We start from the raw sequence: 20,272 nt of genomic DNA on the forward strand, positions 1-20,272 counted from the left end.
ATAGATAGATAGATAGATAGATAGATAGATAGATAGATAGATAGATAGATGGATGAATGAATAAATAAATTAAAATAAAAATAAATAAATAAATAAATAAATAAATAAATAAATAAATGAATGAATAAATGAATAAATAAATAAATAAAAGCAAAACCAAAAAAAAACCAAAGGTCTTTATAGGAGGCAGAGGCAGATGGATCTCTGAGTTTGAGGCTAGCCTAGTCTACAACGTGAGTCCAAGAACCAAAATAAATAAATGAATGAATGAATGAATGAATAAATAAATAAATAAATAAATAAAAACAGTGAGTTTGAGGCCAGCTTAGTCTACAAAGCAAGTCTAGGGCAGCCAAGGCTCCACAGAGAAACCCTGTCTCACAAAACAAAACAATAACAAAAATAAACCCAAACAAAAACAAAGAGGTCTTCTTGGGAGGCAGAGGCAGGCAGATCTCTGAGTTTGAGGCCAGCCTTGTCTACTCTGCAAATCCAGGACAGCCAAGGCTACACAGAGAAACCCTGCCTAAAAAAAAAAAAAAAAAAAAAAAAAAAAAAACAAAAAAACCAATCAATAAAACAAGCAAATAAATAAAGCAGGGGTCTTGAGTATGGATGGAGCCAGTAGCAGTGTGTCTCCGGACTCAGATGACTTCACCTAATGCCAACCAAAAGGAGGGAAAGTGATAGCAGTACTATGGAAAGGAGAGGGAAGGGCTGTTATGCTAATAACCTAGGGCAGTCATGAGATCCTTTGGAGAAGAAATTTTAGCTGATCTTGGAGGGCTGCTTTTCAGTACTGTCTTAGTTACATTTCTTACCTTGAAGAGATGCCATAACCAAGGCAAAATTCTTATAAATTTTGGGCTTGCTTATGGTTTTGGAGGCTTAGTCCATTATCATCATGGTGGGGAGCATGGTGCAGGAGCAGTAGCTGAGAGCTACATCTTGAACTGCAGGCAGAGAGAGAGAGAGAGAGAGAGGGAGATAGAGAGAGAGGTGGGGGGGAGCAGTGAGGAGAGGGATGCAGCTGGGCCTGGCATGGGCTTTTGAAACATTAAAGCCAACTCCCTCTGATACTCTTCCTCCAACAAGGCCACAACTACTAATGCTTCTCAAGTGATCAAAAAGCAAGCTGGGGAGGAAAGGGTTTAGTTGGCTTATACTTCTGTGTAGTCTATCACTAATGGAAGCCAGAACAGGAACTCAAGCATGACAGGAACCTAGAGGCAGGAACCAACCCAGAGACCAAAAAGGGGTTTTGCTTACTACCTTGCCCTCCATGGCGTGCTCAGCCTGCTTTCTTACAGAACACAGGACCACCCAGCCTAGGGATGGTACCACCCACAATGGTCTAGGCCCTTCCCCATCAATCACTAGTTAAGAAAATGCCTTGCATCTTGTGGGGCCATTTTCTCAATTAAGGTTTCTTTCTTTCAGATAACTCTAGCGTGGGTCAAGCTGACATAAGACTAGCCAGCAGGGACACGCTGCAGGAATTGGTTCTCCCCTAAAATTATGTGGCTCCCAGGGATTGAATTTAGGTCATTGGGTTTATTGCCAAGTGCCTTTACATGTGGAGCCATCTTGCTGGCCTCAATCTATGTACTCCTATCTGTCCTAGAACTTGCTCTGTAGACCAGGCTGGCGTGGAACTCAAGAGATGTGCTTGCCTCCAGAGTTCTGGGATTAAAGGCATGCACCACCACTACCCAGCTCAGTCTAGTATCTTATGCAAGATTGAGATGGTACAGGGACTTGACAAGTATTGCGTTGTTTCCTGTGCCTGGATAACTAACTCAACCAGTTTTTCCATATGGAATTGTATTTCTGTCTTGTTGATTTTGTTTGAGAAACATCCATTTTGTTTTTCAGGTTCATGGGTGTGTGTGTACATCAAGGACAGTTGCATGCACTCACAGAGGTATGATTTTCGTAAGTGTTGCCTTTGTTTCAGCATCTGTGACCTACTTTACTACTGTACCTAGGTAAAATGCATGTGCAGTTATATTTACACCAAAATGGTAGTGTTTGTATAGCGGGTGTTTTCTACTTTGTGGGTTCCTCTTTCTTCCATCCTTCTCTACCCCTTCTCTTCCACCTTTTCAGCCCCCTGACATTAGATAAGATAGAAAAAATGATAGAGAGGAAAAAGACCCCTAAATAAAGTCAGGGGTCACAAGAGGGGCGAAGTAATCATTAGACTATTTTCTTCTGTTTAGGAGTGTCGAGCTCCTTGGGGCAAGTTTGATCTTTGCTATTAGGACATCTAATTTCTTTTTGTTGTTGTTTCTTCTTTGCACATGACTACTTAACAAACTGCAACAAGCAACCAAGAACACTCTCACTCATCAGGGACCCTAGTATTTATATAACCTCTGAAAAGTTCCCAGAATTCCAAAGGTCAAAATCACAAAAACTATCTGCAGCCTGAAAATCACTCCCCTGCTAGAGCACATGGCAAATTATAGTCAGCTTCTGCGAAGCTGTCCCATATCCCCACACCTAGGATTAAAATGAAAACGTATTCTTATAATAGTTTTTAAAGAAACCAAAATTCCAATATTCTCATTACATGTTTATCTGTTGCTTTGGGACAATAGCCTGAGCTCCTATGCTCTTATACTCCCTCAAAATATTTGGTGAGTACCCTGAGGACACAAGTGTTCTAGTGTAAAATTGATTCTTCTAAGGATTTTTTCCTTCCTGGTGAAGGGATGGCATGGCTTTATTGTAAGCCCTTTCCTGGCAACAGATTCCCAGACCACTGCAAACTGCAAATTTTTCTTTTTTAAGTATTTATAATTTTTGTATTTCTCTTTCTCTCCCTCTCTCTCTCCCTCTCTCTCTCTCTCTCTCTCTCTCTGTCTCTCTGTCTCTCTCTCTCTGTGTATGTGTATGTGTGTGTGTGTGTCCACAGGTGGGCCATAACTTTAGGTGGATTTCAGAGAACAACTTTCAGGGTTGGTTCCCTTCTTAGACGATGTGGGTTTGAGGAATCCAGCTCAGGTTGTTAAACATGGTGGCAAGTACCTTTAACTACTGAGCCATCTCACCAACCTAGTCTTTTTTTTTTTTTTTTTTAATTTCTTTTTTTTTTTTTTTTTTTTTTTTGGTTTTTGCTTGGTTAGTTTTTGAGATAAGGTTTCTCTTTGTAATAGCTCTGGATATCCTGGAACTCACCCTGTAGACCAGGCTGCCTCAAAGTCATAGAGATCCATCTGCCTCTGTCTCCTAAATGCTGGGATTAAAGGAGAGCACCACCACTCACTGCCAGGCTGCTGCTGCTGCTGCTGCTGCTGCTTCCTCTTCCTCCTCCCCTTCTCCTTCCTCCCTCCCTTCCTCCTTCCCTCCCTCCCTCCCTCCCCCCCCCCCTCCCTCCCTCCCTCCCTCCCTCCCTCCCTTCCTTCTTTTTTTTTTTTTTGGTTTTCCATGTGTAGTCCTATGTGTTCTGACACTCACTCTGTAGGCCAGGTGTCTTTTTTCTTTTTACTTATTATTTGTGTGTGAGTGTGTATGTGTGTGTGCATGCGCAACAACTTTGTGGAATCACTTCTTTCCTTCCATGTTGGGATGGATTCTAGGTACTGAATCTCTCTCTTTCTATGTGTATAACTTGTGAGAGCCAGCTCTCTCCACATTGGTTCTATAGATTGAGCTGAGCCTCAATCAAGGCTTGGTGGCAAGTCCCTCTTCCTGCTGGGAAACCTTCCTGTCCCCATGCTGTCTGTATTATTAAAGCTCTCTTAAAGAGAACCAGCCCATAAGCATTGTTCTCTGATTCCACATGTGTGTAGCAGTGCATGCCTTCTTCCAATAACATAGTGAACATCTTTTCTTCTCCTAGGCACACCTTTAGTCCCAGCGCTTGGGAGGAACAGGCACCCAGATCTCTGTGAGTTCAGGGCTAGGCCTGGTCTAATATGGAGTTCCAGGATAGCCTGGCTACCTAGAGAAACCCTGTCTCAAACCCCTTTCCCTGCCCCCAAAAAGTCCTCTAAGCATCTAGGTTTGACAGTCTTTTTTCTAAAACATTTTCACATTTCCCATCAAGAAGTAAGTACCAAAATGTAAAGTGAAGAAACTTAGGAAGGAAACTTGTTTAATGGAATTTGCAAGAGTATTGGTTTCCTGTTGACTTGGTAATTATCCTTAACACATTAAGAAAGAGTCCCATGCTCCGTCTTCCCCCTAACCCCTTTCCCGCCACCTGTCTGTCCCTTTCTCAGTTACTGAAGGCTAGAATGTAGAATATCAGGCTAGTCCCAGCACTCAGGAGGCAGAGGCAGGCTGGTTTACATAGTGAGTTCCAGGCTAACCAGGACTATATAGTGAAACCCTGGCTCAATAGAAAAAAAGAATATAGACTGTCTTGCCTCTTATGTGGCCAGAAGGATGGAAGGAATGCTAAGAAAGTCAAGAACACGGCCTTTGACATCTTGACTGCCTAAGTTTGAATCTATTTGTACCTCCATGTTTTCATGTGTTAAGTGGAGATAGTAATAGCTTCTGCTGTAAGGGGCATAGAGAAGAGGAAAGGAACTGAGCCATGGAGTATTTTATCTTTAGCAGGCAAGGAGGCCAAGGTGAGGACTGGATGGTGAGGCAGGAAGAAAAGCTGGAGAGCTTGTTGGTCTAGAATGGAGTTTCAAGGAGGAGGGAGTAATTAAATGTGACAAATGTTGCTGATAAAAAAGGGTGACCTAGCCAGGACACTAAGAGTATGAAATATAAAATGCTCATTTATATGCTAGTGCCTTGCATATAAATTATTTTTAATGCATGCTAACTATTGAAACTTGTATACCTCAGGGTGACAAGTCTCCTTTGAATTCTGGTTTGTTGTTACTTGTTTCCATTAATGCTAAATTTTGAAAAGCTTTTCACTGAATTGTAATGCAGCAGAAGATGGACTCTATGGGTGCAATGACCTAACTCATGTAATAATAAAAACAAGCAGCTAGACCCCAGTTCCAGTTTCTTGGTGTGCTGTGATATTTATTGCCAATTGTCTCTTACTTTGTTTTTGCATTTTTGTTTTGTACAATCCCACTTATTTCCCAGTCCTTCCATGTCCGCTCCTCTTAGAGATTAGCTGGGCACGGTGGCTGATATCTCTAATCCAAACAAGAGAATCAAGGTGAAAACAAGAGAATCAAGAGTTCAATCTGTTAGGGTAGTTAACTTGGGAAATTGTTTATATGGATTGGTATGTGTTTCTGAGCTGGCTATGTCAGACTTATATAATCTTTGAGCTTCAAGTGAAAGGAAACTCTATGGGCTCAGTGACCTAACTCATGCATTATTTATAAAAGCGAGCAGCTAGGCCCCGATTCTAGTTTCTTGGTGTGCTGTGATATTGCCAGTTGTCTCTTACTTTCCTTGTTTTTGTCTGGCCTAGTACAAAATATTCCTCTGTCCTAATTTGCCTTGCTGGATGCAAGGCTGCCAAGTTGTCCTGTGGCAGGTTAACTTTGGCAGCAGAAGCATGTGTGGGGGCAGTTCTGGGGAGCTGTGGTGACCTGTGGTAAAGAAGACCACCAAGAATACCAGTTGTGATACGTCTCTGCAATTCAGAGATTTCTCAAGGGCTAGCGATGATGAGTGCCAGTAACTTACGAGGGAGCACTGGGATATAGCTCAGGAGTAGAGGTCCTGAGTTCAACACCCAGGACCAACAAACAAAGGAACAAACCACCGCAACCACAAAACCACAAGGGAGGAAGATTTCACAGGTCATGTGAACATGTAGTCTGCTGTAGGATAGGCCCTTTGCAAGTCTTGGGTTTAAGATAAAAAAGGACAACTTTTAGGATGGGCAGGTAGAATTACAAAACAAGTTTAGGCCAGGTAGAATTACATAGCAAGAGTCTATGTGAAAAGAAAAAGAAAAAAAAATACATAGAAGGGGCTTCTATATCTACAATCGGACAAAAGTGTGTAGGATACATTATGACTTTTTCTCATTTCCCTGTCCTATCCCGCTATTGTTGTCTTCATCTTTGTTTACATTTCTTTCCATTTTAACCTCTGTGATCATTTTTAAATAACTTACTTTTTATTTTTATGTACATTTGTTATACATGTATATCTGTTTGAGGTCGCCGGATCCTCTAACTGGAGTTACAGACAGTTGTGATCTGCCATGTAGTTGCCTGAAATTGAACCCTGCCCGGGTCCTCTGGAAGAACAGCCTCTATAATCTTACTCTATGCTTGGGTTCCTACTAATATTTTATAGCTGGTTTTTCTGCCTCTGTTCTTTATTTTTGTTGTTCTGACACAGGGTCTCACTATATAGGCAAGCTGGTCTATGACTCAAAAGATTCACCTGCCTCTGCCTCCCTAGTACTGAGGTTAAAGGTGTGAACTACTATGCTTCGTTTTCTATTTTTTCTTTACTTCATTTTGATCTGCCCAAATTTCTTTATCAGGCGTAAGTGGTAACTAAATGTTTGTTTCAGATTTGTTTATCATTCTGGACCATGTATAATCTAGTTTCAGAATATTATCCCTTCTTTAGTTAGGTAGCTGTTTTTGTTGTTTTCTGTATACACTGATTTTTAGGTCTAGGAATGTCTTCATCTTTTCTCTCTCCTGTGTATTCTCTAAGCTGTGTTAGGGCCCAGGTCTCTAATGGAACTTAGCTTACTGGATAGGACCTATAAAAATACCCTGTGCAGCTAGGTCCAAAGTATATATTTGAGATATATTAGTAGCTGTATAATGTACACTCAGTTCTGTAGAAAGCTGAATTAACCCCATGGAAATAAAAAGAAATCTAAAAAAGAATTGTGAGGGTCTGGAGAGGTGGCTCAGCTGCTAAGAGAACTTGCTGGTCTTAGGCAGTTTACAGCTGCATGTTAAATCCAGCTCCAGGGATTTAACACCTTCTTGTGTCTGCAGACACCTGCACGTGTGTCATGTACTCACACAGACATGCATACATACACACAAACAAAACAAATCTTTATTTTTAAAAAGTAGTGTAAAATGTCACATCTCATATCCTTTCATAATTACAGGTTTCAATCTTTTTAAAAATTACTTATGTGTATGGGTGTTTTTCGTGCATGTGTGTCTATATACTACATACATGTGTGATGTCTGGAGAGCAGAAGAAGGTATTGAATTCCCTGAAACCAGGCTGCAAGATAGTTGTGAGCTGCCATGTGGGTGCCTGATCTGAACCCCATCCTTTGGAAGAGCAGCCAGTTGTGCTGCTAACTGCTGAGCCATCTCTTCAGCACCACACTGTTTCTCTCACTTAAACTTCTACTTGCCCAAACATGTTTCCACAAATTCACAGCATCTCATTTGCTTATTTACTTGTAGAAAAAGTAGCTTATATAAAATAATAATAATAATAATGATGATGATGATAATAATAATAATAATAATAATAATAATAAAAATTTTTTTTTTTGCCTTGTTCAGTTAGTTTTGTTTGTTTGTTTTTGAGACAGGGTTTCTCTGTGTAGCTCTGGCTGTCCTAGACTCACTTCGTAGACCAAGCTGGCCTCAAACTCTCACAGAGGTCCATCTGCCTCTGCTACCCAGGTTCTGGGATTAAGGGTGTGCACCACCATGCCAACAGGACTTTACTAATTATTTTTAAAGAAACTTTTGTTGTTTTGAAAGATTTATTTCCTATGTATACAGTGTTCTGTCTGCATGCAGTCCCACTAGATGTTCATGAGCCACCACGCGGCCACCGGCAACCGAACCCAGGACCTCTGGGAGAGCAACCAGTGCTCCCAACCTTTGGGCCATCTCTCCAGCCCCTACTTGATTCATTTACTAATAAACCTCTAAATATAATATAGTACAGGGTTGGTGCTCTCATCCTTAGTAACTCCATGTGACATTTGAGAAACAAAAATTTGAAGCTGGCAGTCTCCCGGGCAACAGAAGTGCTCATATAGTTTACTTTTATGTTTACAGTTTCCCCTCACGTGCTTATGGCTATTTATTCATTAAAAATATTTATTTAGTTCTTAACCATGTATCTATTACTGTTTTAGATACTGAGAATAAATAATGAATAAATTAAAATCTTTCATGGGATTTTTGTTATAATCAATAAAAAGTGGGCAGAAGGGAGATGGCTCAGAGGTTAAGGGCACTGGCTGGTCTCACAAAGGTCCTGATTTCAATTCCCAGCAACCACATGGTGGCTAATAACCATCTATAATGATATCTGGTGCCCTCTTCTGGCCTGCAGGCACACATGCAGGCAGAACACTATTCATAATAAATAAATCTTAAAAAAAAAAAAAAAAGGGCAGGCAGAAGTTATACTAAAGGAGAAAGCAAATTGTATTTGATACTTGATAACCAGTATCATATGTGGCTTCACCCAAGACTCAAAAACTCAAGGAATTGAAGACCGTAAGTATAGACATGAAAGTGCAGGGCAATACAGGAATAGCAAGGATAAATACCGGAGAAGGTAATAGGCTGCTGTGAGGAGAACAGCAGTATATGGGCAGCAGAGAAGACATGCCTACAGATCACATAGAGTCTTAGACCTCCAAGAGCTTTAGCGTTTACACAGGATGGGTTGTGAAGTTCTGGGAGGTTTCTGAATAAACACCTGACATGGCGTGCCTGGAGATAGCTCAGTTGTAGAACTGGATGTGACCTCCCGGGCTATAAAAGGATGGTATACAATAAAAAGACCATGCCGGAAAGATGAGAGATGACGGGGCCTTGACCAGAATGGTAGTCATTCTGGGTCTGTTTTGCAAATAGAAAGCAGGTTTCCTAACACTCTGTATGTGGGGTGTCAAAGAAGTCACTGAAGACTCTGAAGTCCCAGACTCCTGAAATACACAGTTGTAGTGATTGGCAATGGGGAAGATGAGAGAAGGTACAAAATAAGAGGTGTGAAGGGGTCAGTCTTGGGGCTTGGGATGTAACTGAGTTGGTGGACTGCTTTCCAAGCATGCATGAAGCCCTGGGTTCATGTGCCTAGCTCTGAATAAACCAGGCTTGGTGGAACATTGTGTAATTAGCATCTAGGATATAGAGCTAGAAGAATCAGAAGTCCAGTCTTGTCCTTGGATGCATAATAAATTTAAGGCCAGCCTGGGATATTTGATCCTATCTCCAAAAACAAACAGTAAGGAACTGATAGTTTTTATCAGCTTATCTAATAGCTATTTCCATTGGTTCCATTTTTACCTTAACTTCCTTTTTTTTTTTTTTTTTTTCCGGTAATTTTATCCAGCATTGAGGATTGAATTAAGAGCACGCTAAGCAAAACTGTACCACTGAGTTCCAAATCCTTTTCTCAGCTCTTAAATTACATTTTAATCACTAAATTGGGAGGGGAAATTCAGTACAAGAAACTTGAAATCTGCTTCAGGTTTTTTAAAAAAATATTCTTTTTTGAGGATTTCAAACAATGTATTTCCATCAGTTACTCCTTACTCCTACACCTAGCTCCTCCTAGATCCTCCCCCATTTCTCTACCCCTCTCAACCTCATTTAGACCATCCATTGACTTTTACTTTATCCAGCATTAAGTTTGACAAGATCTGCAGTAAATTATGAGCTTATATTGAATGTGACAAGTTGTGTAGTCTCTAGAGTGTTAGGAAAGAAATGTCAGCTGAGAAAGACACGATTACCACATGCAGATCCTCAGGACCAAGGGTAAAATCTGCAGGTCAGGTGCTAGCTAGCATATAGAAGCCCTAAGGGAAGTACAGTTAATTCCCTTACCTGGGTGGAAGGGCTTTCCCTCAGTGGGAAGATTGGAAAGATGGCAGGAATTCAGAGGCATATGTAAAATGGTTTCTCTGTTCCCAAATAGTAATAGAGATATTTAAATCATGGTACTAGGGCACTTTTGAGGAAAAGAACACCCTAACCAGAGTAGGCTCCCATTGCATAATTCTTGATTAATATGTACAATTTTCAGTAATTTTAAGAACCATGTAATCGTAGGTGTAGAGCCATTGCTGAAGCATAGAACTACCAGGGGCCACACCCTTCAAAGAAAACTGCCTGTTCCTCCCATAAAAGCTGTCAACCTTCTCTAGCTCTGCTGTTAGGGGTGTGGGCTCATGAGCCCTCCTCCTTCCACATTAAAATCTTAACTGGCTTTATCTGGGTCAGGTCTTTCAGGTAACCACAGCTTCTGTGAATTCATGAGCACAGCATGCCTGTCATGTCAAAAAGACTGTTTTGTTCCAGTTCTCGTGGATTTCTGGCTTACAGTCTTCCCACCCCCTCTTCAGTGATGGCCCTGAACCTTGGATGGTAGCCGTGTTACAGAGAGTGACAGTGTTTATTTTCAAATTGTTATTTGTGTGTCCATGTTTATCTATGCCAAATGTGTTAGGGTGCCCACAGAACCCAGAAGAAGGGGGTTGGATCGTTGGAGCTTGAGTTACAGGTAGTTGTGACTCATCGACATTGGTTCTGAAACCAAATGGGTCCTCTGGAAGAGAGCAATTAATGTTTTTAAGAACTGAGCAATCTCTCTTATGCTTATTTAATTTTTTTTTTTTTTATTCAACAGTTTATTGGTGAATTGTGCAGACAAGGAGGCTCAAACCTGTAATCTTAGTTTTTGGGAGCCTGAGGCTAAAGGATTGTAATTGTTTTTTTAGTAGCAAAGATAGTCTAAAGAGAGACACTCACTTGTGGGGCCCCCCCCCCCATGGCTTTTAAAAGAGTATGTCTCAATACTTAAGAGTGGGCCCCAGGAATTTCATGCTGTGAGAAGGAAATGGCATAAACCCAGTGCTACTGGGTTTCCCAGAAGATTTTTTAAATGTATGTATTTGTTTATTTTATGTAGATGAGTGCTCTATCTGCATGTACACCTCCATGCCAGAAGAGGGCATCAGATTGCAGTGTAGATGGTTGTGAGCCACTACTGAACTCAAGACCACTGGAAGAGCAGACAGTTCTTAACCACTGAGCCACCTCTCCAGCCCCAGGAGAGTTTACACAGCTCTGGCAACTTGTTAACCACCTTGCAGTGGAGATTGGAGCTGAGTACGCTGTGGGTTAGTGATGGGTGCAACCGTGCCGTGGCTGGGACCGCTTGGCTGTGCATGCTGTCTGCCTTCATTCTAAGCCTAAACATATTAGGAGCAGGAGATGGACTTAAGGAGGCAGGAGTGAGGTGTCAAAGGTGGGAGTGTACGGGTCATCAAATCTCTTTGTTCCTCTTCCCAGCTGGCTAATTTGAAGAAGTGCAACAAGATCACCATGGCTAAGCCTGGGTGTGTAGTGAATTCCAAGTGAGCCCAGAATTTTGCTGTAGAACAAAACCCTGTCTCAAACGCAAAAATTAAAACAACAACAACAAAAACATATTGTTCATTTCCCTGGTTACTGTTAAATAGGCACCTCAGCCATGTGTTCTGGGTTTGAAAGTTCAGAAACGCTTGGTCCTTACCAACGGATTCTTACTTGGCTTAGCAGGAGTCTAGAAATATGTACGATATATAGAGAAGTGGCACTAAATGAGATGGCCAATCAGGAAATGCTTCTCAAAATAAAAGGCCCCAGCTGGGCTTGGAAAGGTGAAAAAAAAATTACAGGGGGAACAAAGGTATATGAGAAAACAGAGCAAATGAAACATTTAAATATTCTGAGCATATTGTGGGTTATTAAAAGCTATTTTGTAGCCAGAACTAGTATCACCTCTCTCTTGACTGCTCACAAGCAGGTTCTGATGAATCTCCTGGAGGGAAGGTTGTAGCAAACAGGCCTCAGTGGATGTGTAGATGTATGCTCACGCTGGCTGTAGATCCTCTTGCTGAGAACAGGAGGCTCCTTTGGAGCATAAGCCTCCCACAGGGCGCTCCTGGGGCGCCTGTCCTGGAGTTACCCAGGCCAGTAACAAAGCTTTCTTTTCTTCTTTAAAGCAAGCCAGTGGGATGGGGTGTCTGCTAGCCTTTGTGCTGAGAGCAGACCAACAAGCATCCAGTGGCTAGCACAAAAGCATTGTTAGACTACAGTGAAAAGTAGGCCGGCACCCAGGCCCCCTCCCTTTAGAAAGCCCATCCAAGAACAGGGGTCCAGCAAGCCTGCATTTGCCTATTTGACATTGATACCAGTTTCTGACTCACTGATGACAAAGTAAGTTAGATTGGATCCTAGGATCTCTTTCCGTTGTTGCTCCAAACATCTCAGTTTGGAGATTCCTGAGTTCTTTTGATTCTTTTTCTTTGGTTCACATATCTACTCTCAGAAGTAGTGGGGCAGGCTGGAGATGTTGCTCCACACTGTCTCCCTTTGCATCAGAGATATCAGTAAAATCAGGATTCTTGACTTAACTACAGAAAGGATTTCAGAAAGAGCCAGTATAAAGCAAAGTTAGTTTATTAAAAGGAAATTTGTAGTGTAGGGGTTTTTGGTTTGGTCTGGTTTTCAAGACATGGTTTCTCTGTGTAGACCTGGCTGATCTGGACTTGCTCTGTAGAGCCTCAGACTCAGAGATCCACCTGCCTATGCCCCCTCCCCCCGCCCAGTGCTGGGATCACAGGTGTGCACCACCACTCCTGGCTTGCAGCATAAACTTAAGCATGGGGGTTAACAGAGATATGTGGGCAGGAAGGTTAGAGACTCATACTTCATTGTAGTCACAATAGCCACATAGTGTCATTTTGGTGGGCTCTGAAGTCTTCTCAAAAGGTTGCTAAGGAATTGAAATTCAGTCGTAGGGTGACTTTGGAGGGGCATTAGATAGGGTTTCAGTTGATGAGATCATAGCCGTGGCTTGGGAATTTAGTTTTTTGTTTGTTTGGCTTGTTGTTTTGGTTTTTTGAGATAGAGTTTCTCTGTGTAACACTTTGGCTATCTTGGAACTTGCTCTGTAGACCAGGCTGGCCTTGAACTCACAAAGATAAGCTTGCTTCTGCCACCTGAGTGCTGGGATTAAAGATGTGCACCACAGATGTTTTTGATGAACGGTCCTTCATATAAGCCATCTTTTGTTGTTGTTACTGTTTTTTGAGATAGGGTTTCTCTGTGTAGACCTGGCTCTCCTAGCTCTATAAACCAGGCTGGCCTTGCACTCACAGAGATCCTCCTGCTTCTGCCTCCTAAATGATGGGATTAAAGTTGTGTGCTATTACCACACAGCTTAAAAACCATCTTGTAGTAAAGACAAACTAGTTTCATTCTGGTTTTTTATTAGATCTCTGTTTCTCAAGGATTGGGCTGTGCCTCACCACCTAACCTTAACTACAAATGGTACTGCACTGCCTGTTCCATTAAACAGTAACCACGGCTTTGTTTCAAAAAGTTGTTTATAACCATCTTGCAATCCTAGCTTTGTTTTGAAAGGTTGTTAGGACTACCTTACAATCATGTCTTTGTTTCGGTAGGTCATTGTGACTAACTTGTTATGCTTATGTTTTGCCTGCCAAATCCCCCATCTGGAATCCCCCTCCCCCTGAGCTAGGCTGGTGGTGATACATGCCTTTAATCCCAGTACTTGGGAGGCAGAGGCAGGTGGATCTCTGAGTTTGAGGCCAGCCTGGTCTCTGTAGAGAGCAGGACAACCAAGGCTACACAGAGAGACCCTGTCTTGAAAAACAAATCAAGCAAGCAAATAAACAACACCCCCCCAAAAAAAAATAAAAACAAAAAACCTTGTCTTCCTCATGCCTAATGCTGACCTCTTGAACCTCACTTTAGGGGAAGGCAGCCTGTATACACAATAAAAAAGCTTGCTTTAGTTAATTTGACCATAGTGATTTGGGTCAGTGGTCTTTTTCCATCCATCCTTGGGATTAACATTTTCTTTTCTTTCTTTTCCTTCCTTCCTTCCTTCCTTCCTTCCTTCCTTCCTTCCTTTCTTCCTCCCCCCCCCCCTTTCTTCCTGCCTGCCTCTGCCTCCCTGAGTGCTAGGATACAGGCTAGGACCACTGCCCGTCTGTGGGTAACATTTTTATTTTACACAAAAGGTGATAGTTTCATTTGCGATTCCGAGAACTATCTAGAAAAGAGCTGCCATACTCAAGGTTATATGGCGCCAGGCCCTAAAGCTGGTGTATTGTCATTAACAGTCTCCTCTGAAACTGCCTCTAAAGAAGTGGAACATTTTTTTCTATGTTGGCAATCTTCACAGCAAATAAACTGTGTTAGATTTTTTTTTTCTTCCAGGTAGGGTTTCATTGTTTAGACAGGAAAATCTGTCTAGAGCCTTGGCTATCCTGGACTCACTCTGTAGACCAGGGTGGCCTCAAACTCACAGAGATCCACCTGCCTCTGCCTCCTTGAATGCTGGGATTATAAGTGTATGGCACTGCACCTGGCTGATAGAATTATTTTTTAAGCATTTAAAAATATTTATTTACTTTTATGTGTGTATGCATATACCTTAATTTTTAAAATTACATTTATTTAGTGTGTATGTTTGTGTGCACATGTCTATACATGTAAATACACACAAATATCACAGCATGAGTATAGAATGATAGGACAGGAATCAGCTCTCTTTCCAGCATGTGGGTCCCAAGGATCAAACTTAGGTCATCAGACTTGGTGGCAATTACCTTTACCTGTCTGAGCTTGAATTCACGATCCTCCTGTCTTCACTTCCTTAGTGCTGCTGTTAACAGACCTGGGACCCCATACCTAGCCCCAAATGATCCTTATAAAATGCATTCTGGATTATGTATTATTCTTCTAGCCCTAAAAAAACACATGAGCATTTTCTCTGTCTCTGTGTCTCCCTCTCTTCGTGTAGCCATGGTTGTCCTAGACTCACTTTGTAGCTCAGGCTGGCCTTGAATTCGCAGGGATCCGCCTGCCTCTGCTTTTATGTGCTGGGGTTATAGGTGTGCACCACTGGGCCTGGCTTCTCTCTTTTACTCTTTTTATAAGTATAGTAATACTGGATTAAGGGCCCACCTTTCTCTGCAATTTCATTTTACTTTGATTATATATGCAAAGACTCTATTTCTAAGTAAGGTCATGAGAATAGATGCTGGAATTTAGGATTTGAGAGAGCCTTGTCAAATGTTTGGAGATCAGAAGACAATTTTCAGGGATTGCCTACAACACTAGAATCTCCCTCCACCATGGGGTCTAGTGATCCAAGAAGTTCATAAAACTGGGTGTGGTGAACCACAATCCCAACATTTAGGAGGCAGAGGAAAGCACATCTCTGTGAATTGCTGGCCAGACAGGGCTATGTAGTGAGACTTTGTTTCAAACAAACAATAACAACAAAAACAGAAAACCAAAACTCAAACTTGGTATGGTAGTGCATGCCATATAATCCAGTACTTGGAAGGCACAGGCAGGTCGATCTCCATGAGTGTGTGACCAGCCAGGGCCACATAATAAGATCCTATCTCGACAAGTCCAAAGGCCCTGGGTTCAGTTCCCAGCACCCACAGGAGGCAGTTTACACCGGCCTATAACTCCAGCTTCAGGGGTATCTGATGTCCTCTTGTGGTATTCATGGGGACCTGCACATATTTTTACAAAAACTACACATAATTAAAAATTAAAAAAAAGAAAAACAAGACAAAAAATAGATTATTTCTAAAGAACTTTTGTTTTTGAAACAGGGTCTCTAGCTAACCTGGAACTTACTCTGCCTGCCTCTGCCTCTTGAGTGCTAGGACTAAAGGCACACAGTACCACACCCTGGCCTTTTGGTTTGTTCTTTTGGGAAAGGGTATTGCTATGCCATGAGTGGTTTTAAATTCATAGGCTCAAATGATCCTCCAACCTCAGTCTACAGGGTAGTGAGGAATAGACAGACAGATAGATTGTTTGTTTGTGACAGGGTCTCACTATGTAGCTTTTGGTTGGCCAGGAACTAGTAGATCAGGCTGCTTAGAACTTACAGGATTTTACCATTGTTATCCAGTCACCCCCAAAGACAATCAGTACTTAGTACTATCACTTTGGGTATTAGATTTTATTTGTTTGTATTTTAAAGACTATCACTATGTAGCCCTGGCTGTCCTAGAACTCATTATGTAGACCAGGCTGATCTTAAACTCTCAGAGATCCGCTTGCCTCTGCTTCTCATGGTCAGGGATTACAGGCAAGCACAGTCAGGCCCAGCAGAATTAAACTTAAGTGGAGAGTTGATGTATCTGGGGTGATTTATAATTTTTGTTGTTACTGTGCTATATGTATGATGTATGTTTGGGAGGGGTCATTTGCAAATGTGTGTAAGTCAGAGGACAACTGTGTAGTCTGTTCTCTCCTGCCTTATGTGGATCCAGAGACTGAACTCAGGTTGTCCGACTTGCAGTCACTCACTCCACAGCTGCATCGTGATGCCTCACTTGTGAATTCTAGTAATAAAGGCTTGTTTATGTTATATTTTTTAGTTAACATGTTCCATATAACATATAATATACACATTAAGGCAGGATATTTATAATAAAGTCAAATATTAAACACAAATTAAGTGAAAGCTTGGATGTGCTGGTGCATGCCTGTAATCCTAGCATTCCTGGGATAGAAACAGGAAAATGAGTTTAAGGACAGCCTCACTACGTAGTAGTTTATAGCCAGCCTGGGCTACATGAGACATCATCTCAAAAAAACTGGTGAGTGCTAGACCCCTGCATATTCTAGCCTTTTTACTCCTTTCTAGTCTACAAAGAGAGTTCCAAGACAGCCAGGATTGTTACACAGAGAAACCCTGTCTAGGGAAAAAAAAAAAAAAAAAAAAGCACTTTCATAAGGTATTTAAATGTTGTCAGTGTTGGCTTGTTCCATAGGACAGCCCAAGGGGACAGTCTGTAAAAAAAAGGAATGCACAGCATCTGTGATTCCCATCCAGGGAAGCTGAACATGCTAATATAGCTGTTCTTGCCTCTGCTTTCCTGCAGAAGATTTGTTCAGAGGCTGCACAGCTGAGGCTGCACTGGGAGTTGCTTGTGGGGAAGTTAACGTTCTTGCTAATGGGGTACACAGTGTTAAGCAACCTAGAAATCTTCCTTATTGGCAGATCTCAAACTTCCTTTCTTCATACATGGATGCATGGGTCTTGAGACATGGAGAAGTTGTGGTTTGTGAGGCTACTAGTGTGTTCTCTAGGATCAGGCAAGACAAATGGGTTGTGGAAAAAAATAAATTCTATTTTTTTTTTCCCTTCCTGGGTCTCATTTGTACTTTTCTATCCTGCTAGGAAGGCCAGAGTTTATTAGTCACTATGAATCCTCTTCTTGTCTCATCTTTTCTTTGCTCTCTACCTTTTGACCAGGTCTGTGGGTTAAGTTCTTCCCTTTCTCTCTTCCTTCCTTTCTTTTTAAACAGGATCCTTCTGTGTAGTCAGGCTGGCCTTAAATCTTGTCTTAAGCTCCCAAGTATTCCAAGTATAGATGTGAGCCAGCACACCCAGCTAAGGTTGCTTTCTTGGGCATTGACACATATTTGTAAATATGTATTTTTCTAAAGCAAAACCAACAGTCCTAGCATCACCAGGCCTTCAGAAAATACAAATACACATACAGTCTTAGTTTCTTCTGCCTTACATTCAGCCATGTGACTTGAGTGGTTCCGAAGACAAGCCTTCCATGTCATGTTTCTTTAGATGTTTGACTCTCAAGATTATGGAATTTTGCCTGCATGGTCGGTCAGATGTTAGTCTCATTGCTCCCATGTAGTTTGGAGTTTATAAGCTCGATTTCTTTTCAGCAGTGGATACCTCTATTGTGAACCTGGGCAGATTCACCTAGAGTGAGAGGTCGTCATTGGTGCTAATGCTTTCCTCATACACTGTTGTAAGATTCCCAAGGTGGATTACAAGGTAGGGTTAAGCAGGTTAACAGGTTTCCTAGTGAGAGAGAGGAGGTGTATTTTTAGCCATCCCCCGCCTTGCCGAGCCTGTCCTATTTCATTTGGTGATGTGCTGCATGGTGCTGCCCCCAACTGGTCCTTTTTGGTACATGTTCTTTTCTGAGCACATCTGTGTGCTTTATTATAGTCTCATTTAAAACAGCAAATAAACAGAAAGATTGATAGATGGAAAAACTGAAGGACAGCCAACCTTACTAGTTTTTTCAAAATGAAATCCTTCATAGAAGGTATAACTGGACTAGAATGCAATTCAGATTGCTTGGCTGTTATACCATTATAACAGGGATAAAAGGTGTGTTCCACGCTCAGCTTATGTCCTAGCCTTTATAAGCTCAGTATCATTTTCTAAAAAGTATTAAGGAACTCATTTTATTTGTAGAATTTCTCCTTTTTTTCTCCCTTGAAAAGAGGAAGGAAAGCCGGTTGTGGTGGCACGAGTCTATAATCCCAACACTCGGGGAGGCAGAGGCAGGCAGTCTGTGGGTTCAGCCTGCTCTACAAAGTGACTCCAAGACAGCCACGGCTACTAAGAGAAACACTACCTTGGGGGGAAAAAGAAAAAAGAAAAGAGGAAGGAGATAATGTATCCTGAAAGGGTTGAATAAATTTATTTTTTTTAAATGTATTAATTCACATATTTTATGTATATGGGTGCTCCAACTTCATGTACAAAAAAAGAGAAGGCATCAGATCACAGATGGTTGTGAGCCACCATCTGGTTGCTGGGAATTGAACTCAGAACCTCTGGAAGAGCAGTCAAGTACTCATAACTACTGAACTACCTCTCCAGCGCCCCACCCCTCTTTTTGAGATAAGGTCTCATGGCCAGGTGACGGTGGACACACATGCCTTTAATCCCAGGACTTAGGAGGCATCAAGGCCAGCCTGGTCTACTGAGTAAGTTCTAGACCAGCCAAGGCTACACAAGGCTACTGTCTCAAAAAACAAATAAAAAAAGATAAGGTCTCACTTTGTAGCAGGCTTAGAACTCACTGTGTAGGCCAAGCTGACCTTAAACTTATAGTAATCCTCTTGTTTCTGCTTTGTGGATGCTATGGTTACAGCTATAAGGCACTGTGCCTGGTATACAGTGACTTTTTTTTTTTAAGGTGTTTGGTGGGAGTAGGGAGCTAGAGGGAAGGTTTAGCAGTTAAGAGCACTTTCTGCTCTTGCAGAGGGCCTAAGTTCAATTCTAGGTAACCCTGTGGGGTAACTCATAGACACTGGTAACTCCAGTTTCAAGGGATCTGATACCTTCTTCTGGATTCCTCAAGTACCCAACACATTTGGCATTACACTCATACAGACACACATGTATTTACATTAGTCTAAAAATGAATGTTGCCTGATCTGTGGTGCACACCTCTAATCCCGGTACCCAGGGGGCAAAGGCAGGTGGATCTCTATGAGTTCAAGGACAGCCTGGTCTACAAACTGAGTTCCAGGCCATCTAAGACTACATAGTCTCAAACAAACAAAATTCTAAGACATAAAGTTAGAAAAGATGCGGGCATGGTGGTTCATGCCTGTAATCCCAGCGTTTGGGAGGTTAGAGGAGAGGAAGACGAGCTTAAAGTCGCCCCTGCCTGCACAGTGAGTCCGAGGGCAGCCTGCGCTACATGAGACACTATCTCAAAACAACGAATGGCTGGGGTGATGGCTCAGGGTTCAAGAGCACTTTTTGTTCTTGCAGAGGATCTAGGTTTAGCTCCCAGTGCCTATGTGGTGGCTCACACTGGCTCTAACTCCAGTTCCAGGGGATCAGACACCCTCTTCTGCTCTCCATGAGCATCCATCAGGCATGCATGTGGTACACATACATATACACATGCAAACATTCATACACATAAAATAAAAGTAAACATCTTTATATTTGATCTTAGCAAAAAGGCAGAAAAGCAACAAAATAAACCAATACTTAAAAAAAATAAAAGAACAAATGTAGTTTCTAGGTGTTCACTCTTCCGTGCTTTCACCACCAACCTAAACATTTCTGAAAATGCTAACTGGGCTTTCCTTCTCTTCTGCAGTACATCAACTCTGGGAATCTGGAACAGCTGCTAGACAGCAACCTGTATTTGCCCTGGACCGTGAGGGTGAAACTGGCCTATGACATAGCAGTGGGCCTCAGCTACCTTCACTTCAAAGGCATTTTCCATCGGGACCTCACATCGAAGGTAAGAGAGCTTCGCTTTCCTAGCTCTTGAGAAACACAGGGTTGAAAAACCAATTACCAAGGAACCTAGAAATATGGTGGTCGCTGTTCTAAATTTAACTTTTTCAGAGCAAAACCCAGTGTTTGTTATAGTTAATCCTTAGAAAGCTTCTGTCTGGCTAAGGGTATAGCTTAGTTGGGAGGGTTCTTACTTACCATGCACAAAAATGTGATGCCCAGCACAGATAAAATTGGAGGATCAGAAGTTCAAGATCAGCTAGGCATCGTGGCGCACGCCTGTAATCCTAGCACT

General features: G+C 41.9%; 1 protein-coding gene across 2 annotated transcripts in view; it reads left to right on the plus strand.

Moving 5' to 3' along the window:
* Nucleotides 1-20,272, plus strand: part of Tesk2 (testis associated actin remodelling kinase 2) — a 98,822-nt gene that overhangs the window by 67,291 nt on the left and 11,259 nt on the right. For both annotated transcript variants that reach the window (XM_055618441.1, XM_055618442.1), the window contains exons 4-5: nt 1,876-1,924; nt 19,835-19,981. In XM_055618441.1, the coding sequence (XP_055474416.1) occupies nt 1,876-1,924; nt 19,835-19,981 (196 nt within the window). The remainder of the gene's footprint in view (nt 1-1,875; nt 1,925-19,834; nt 19,982-20,272) is intronic.

This window comes from Psammomys obesus, unplaced genomic scaffold (assembly GCF_907164565.1).
Source record: "Psammomys obesus unplaced genomic scaffold, mPsaObe1.curated_primary_1811, whole genome shotgun sequence".
NCBI lineage: Eukaryota > Metazoa > Chordata > Mammalia > Rodentia > Muridae > Psammomys > Psammomys obesus.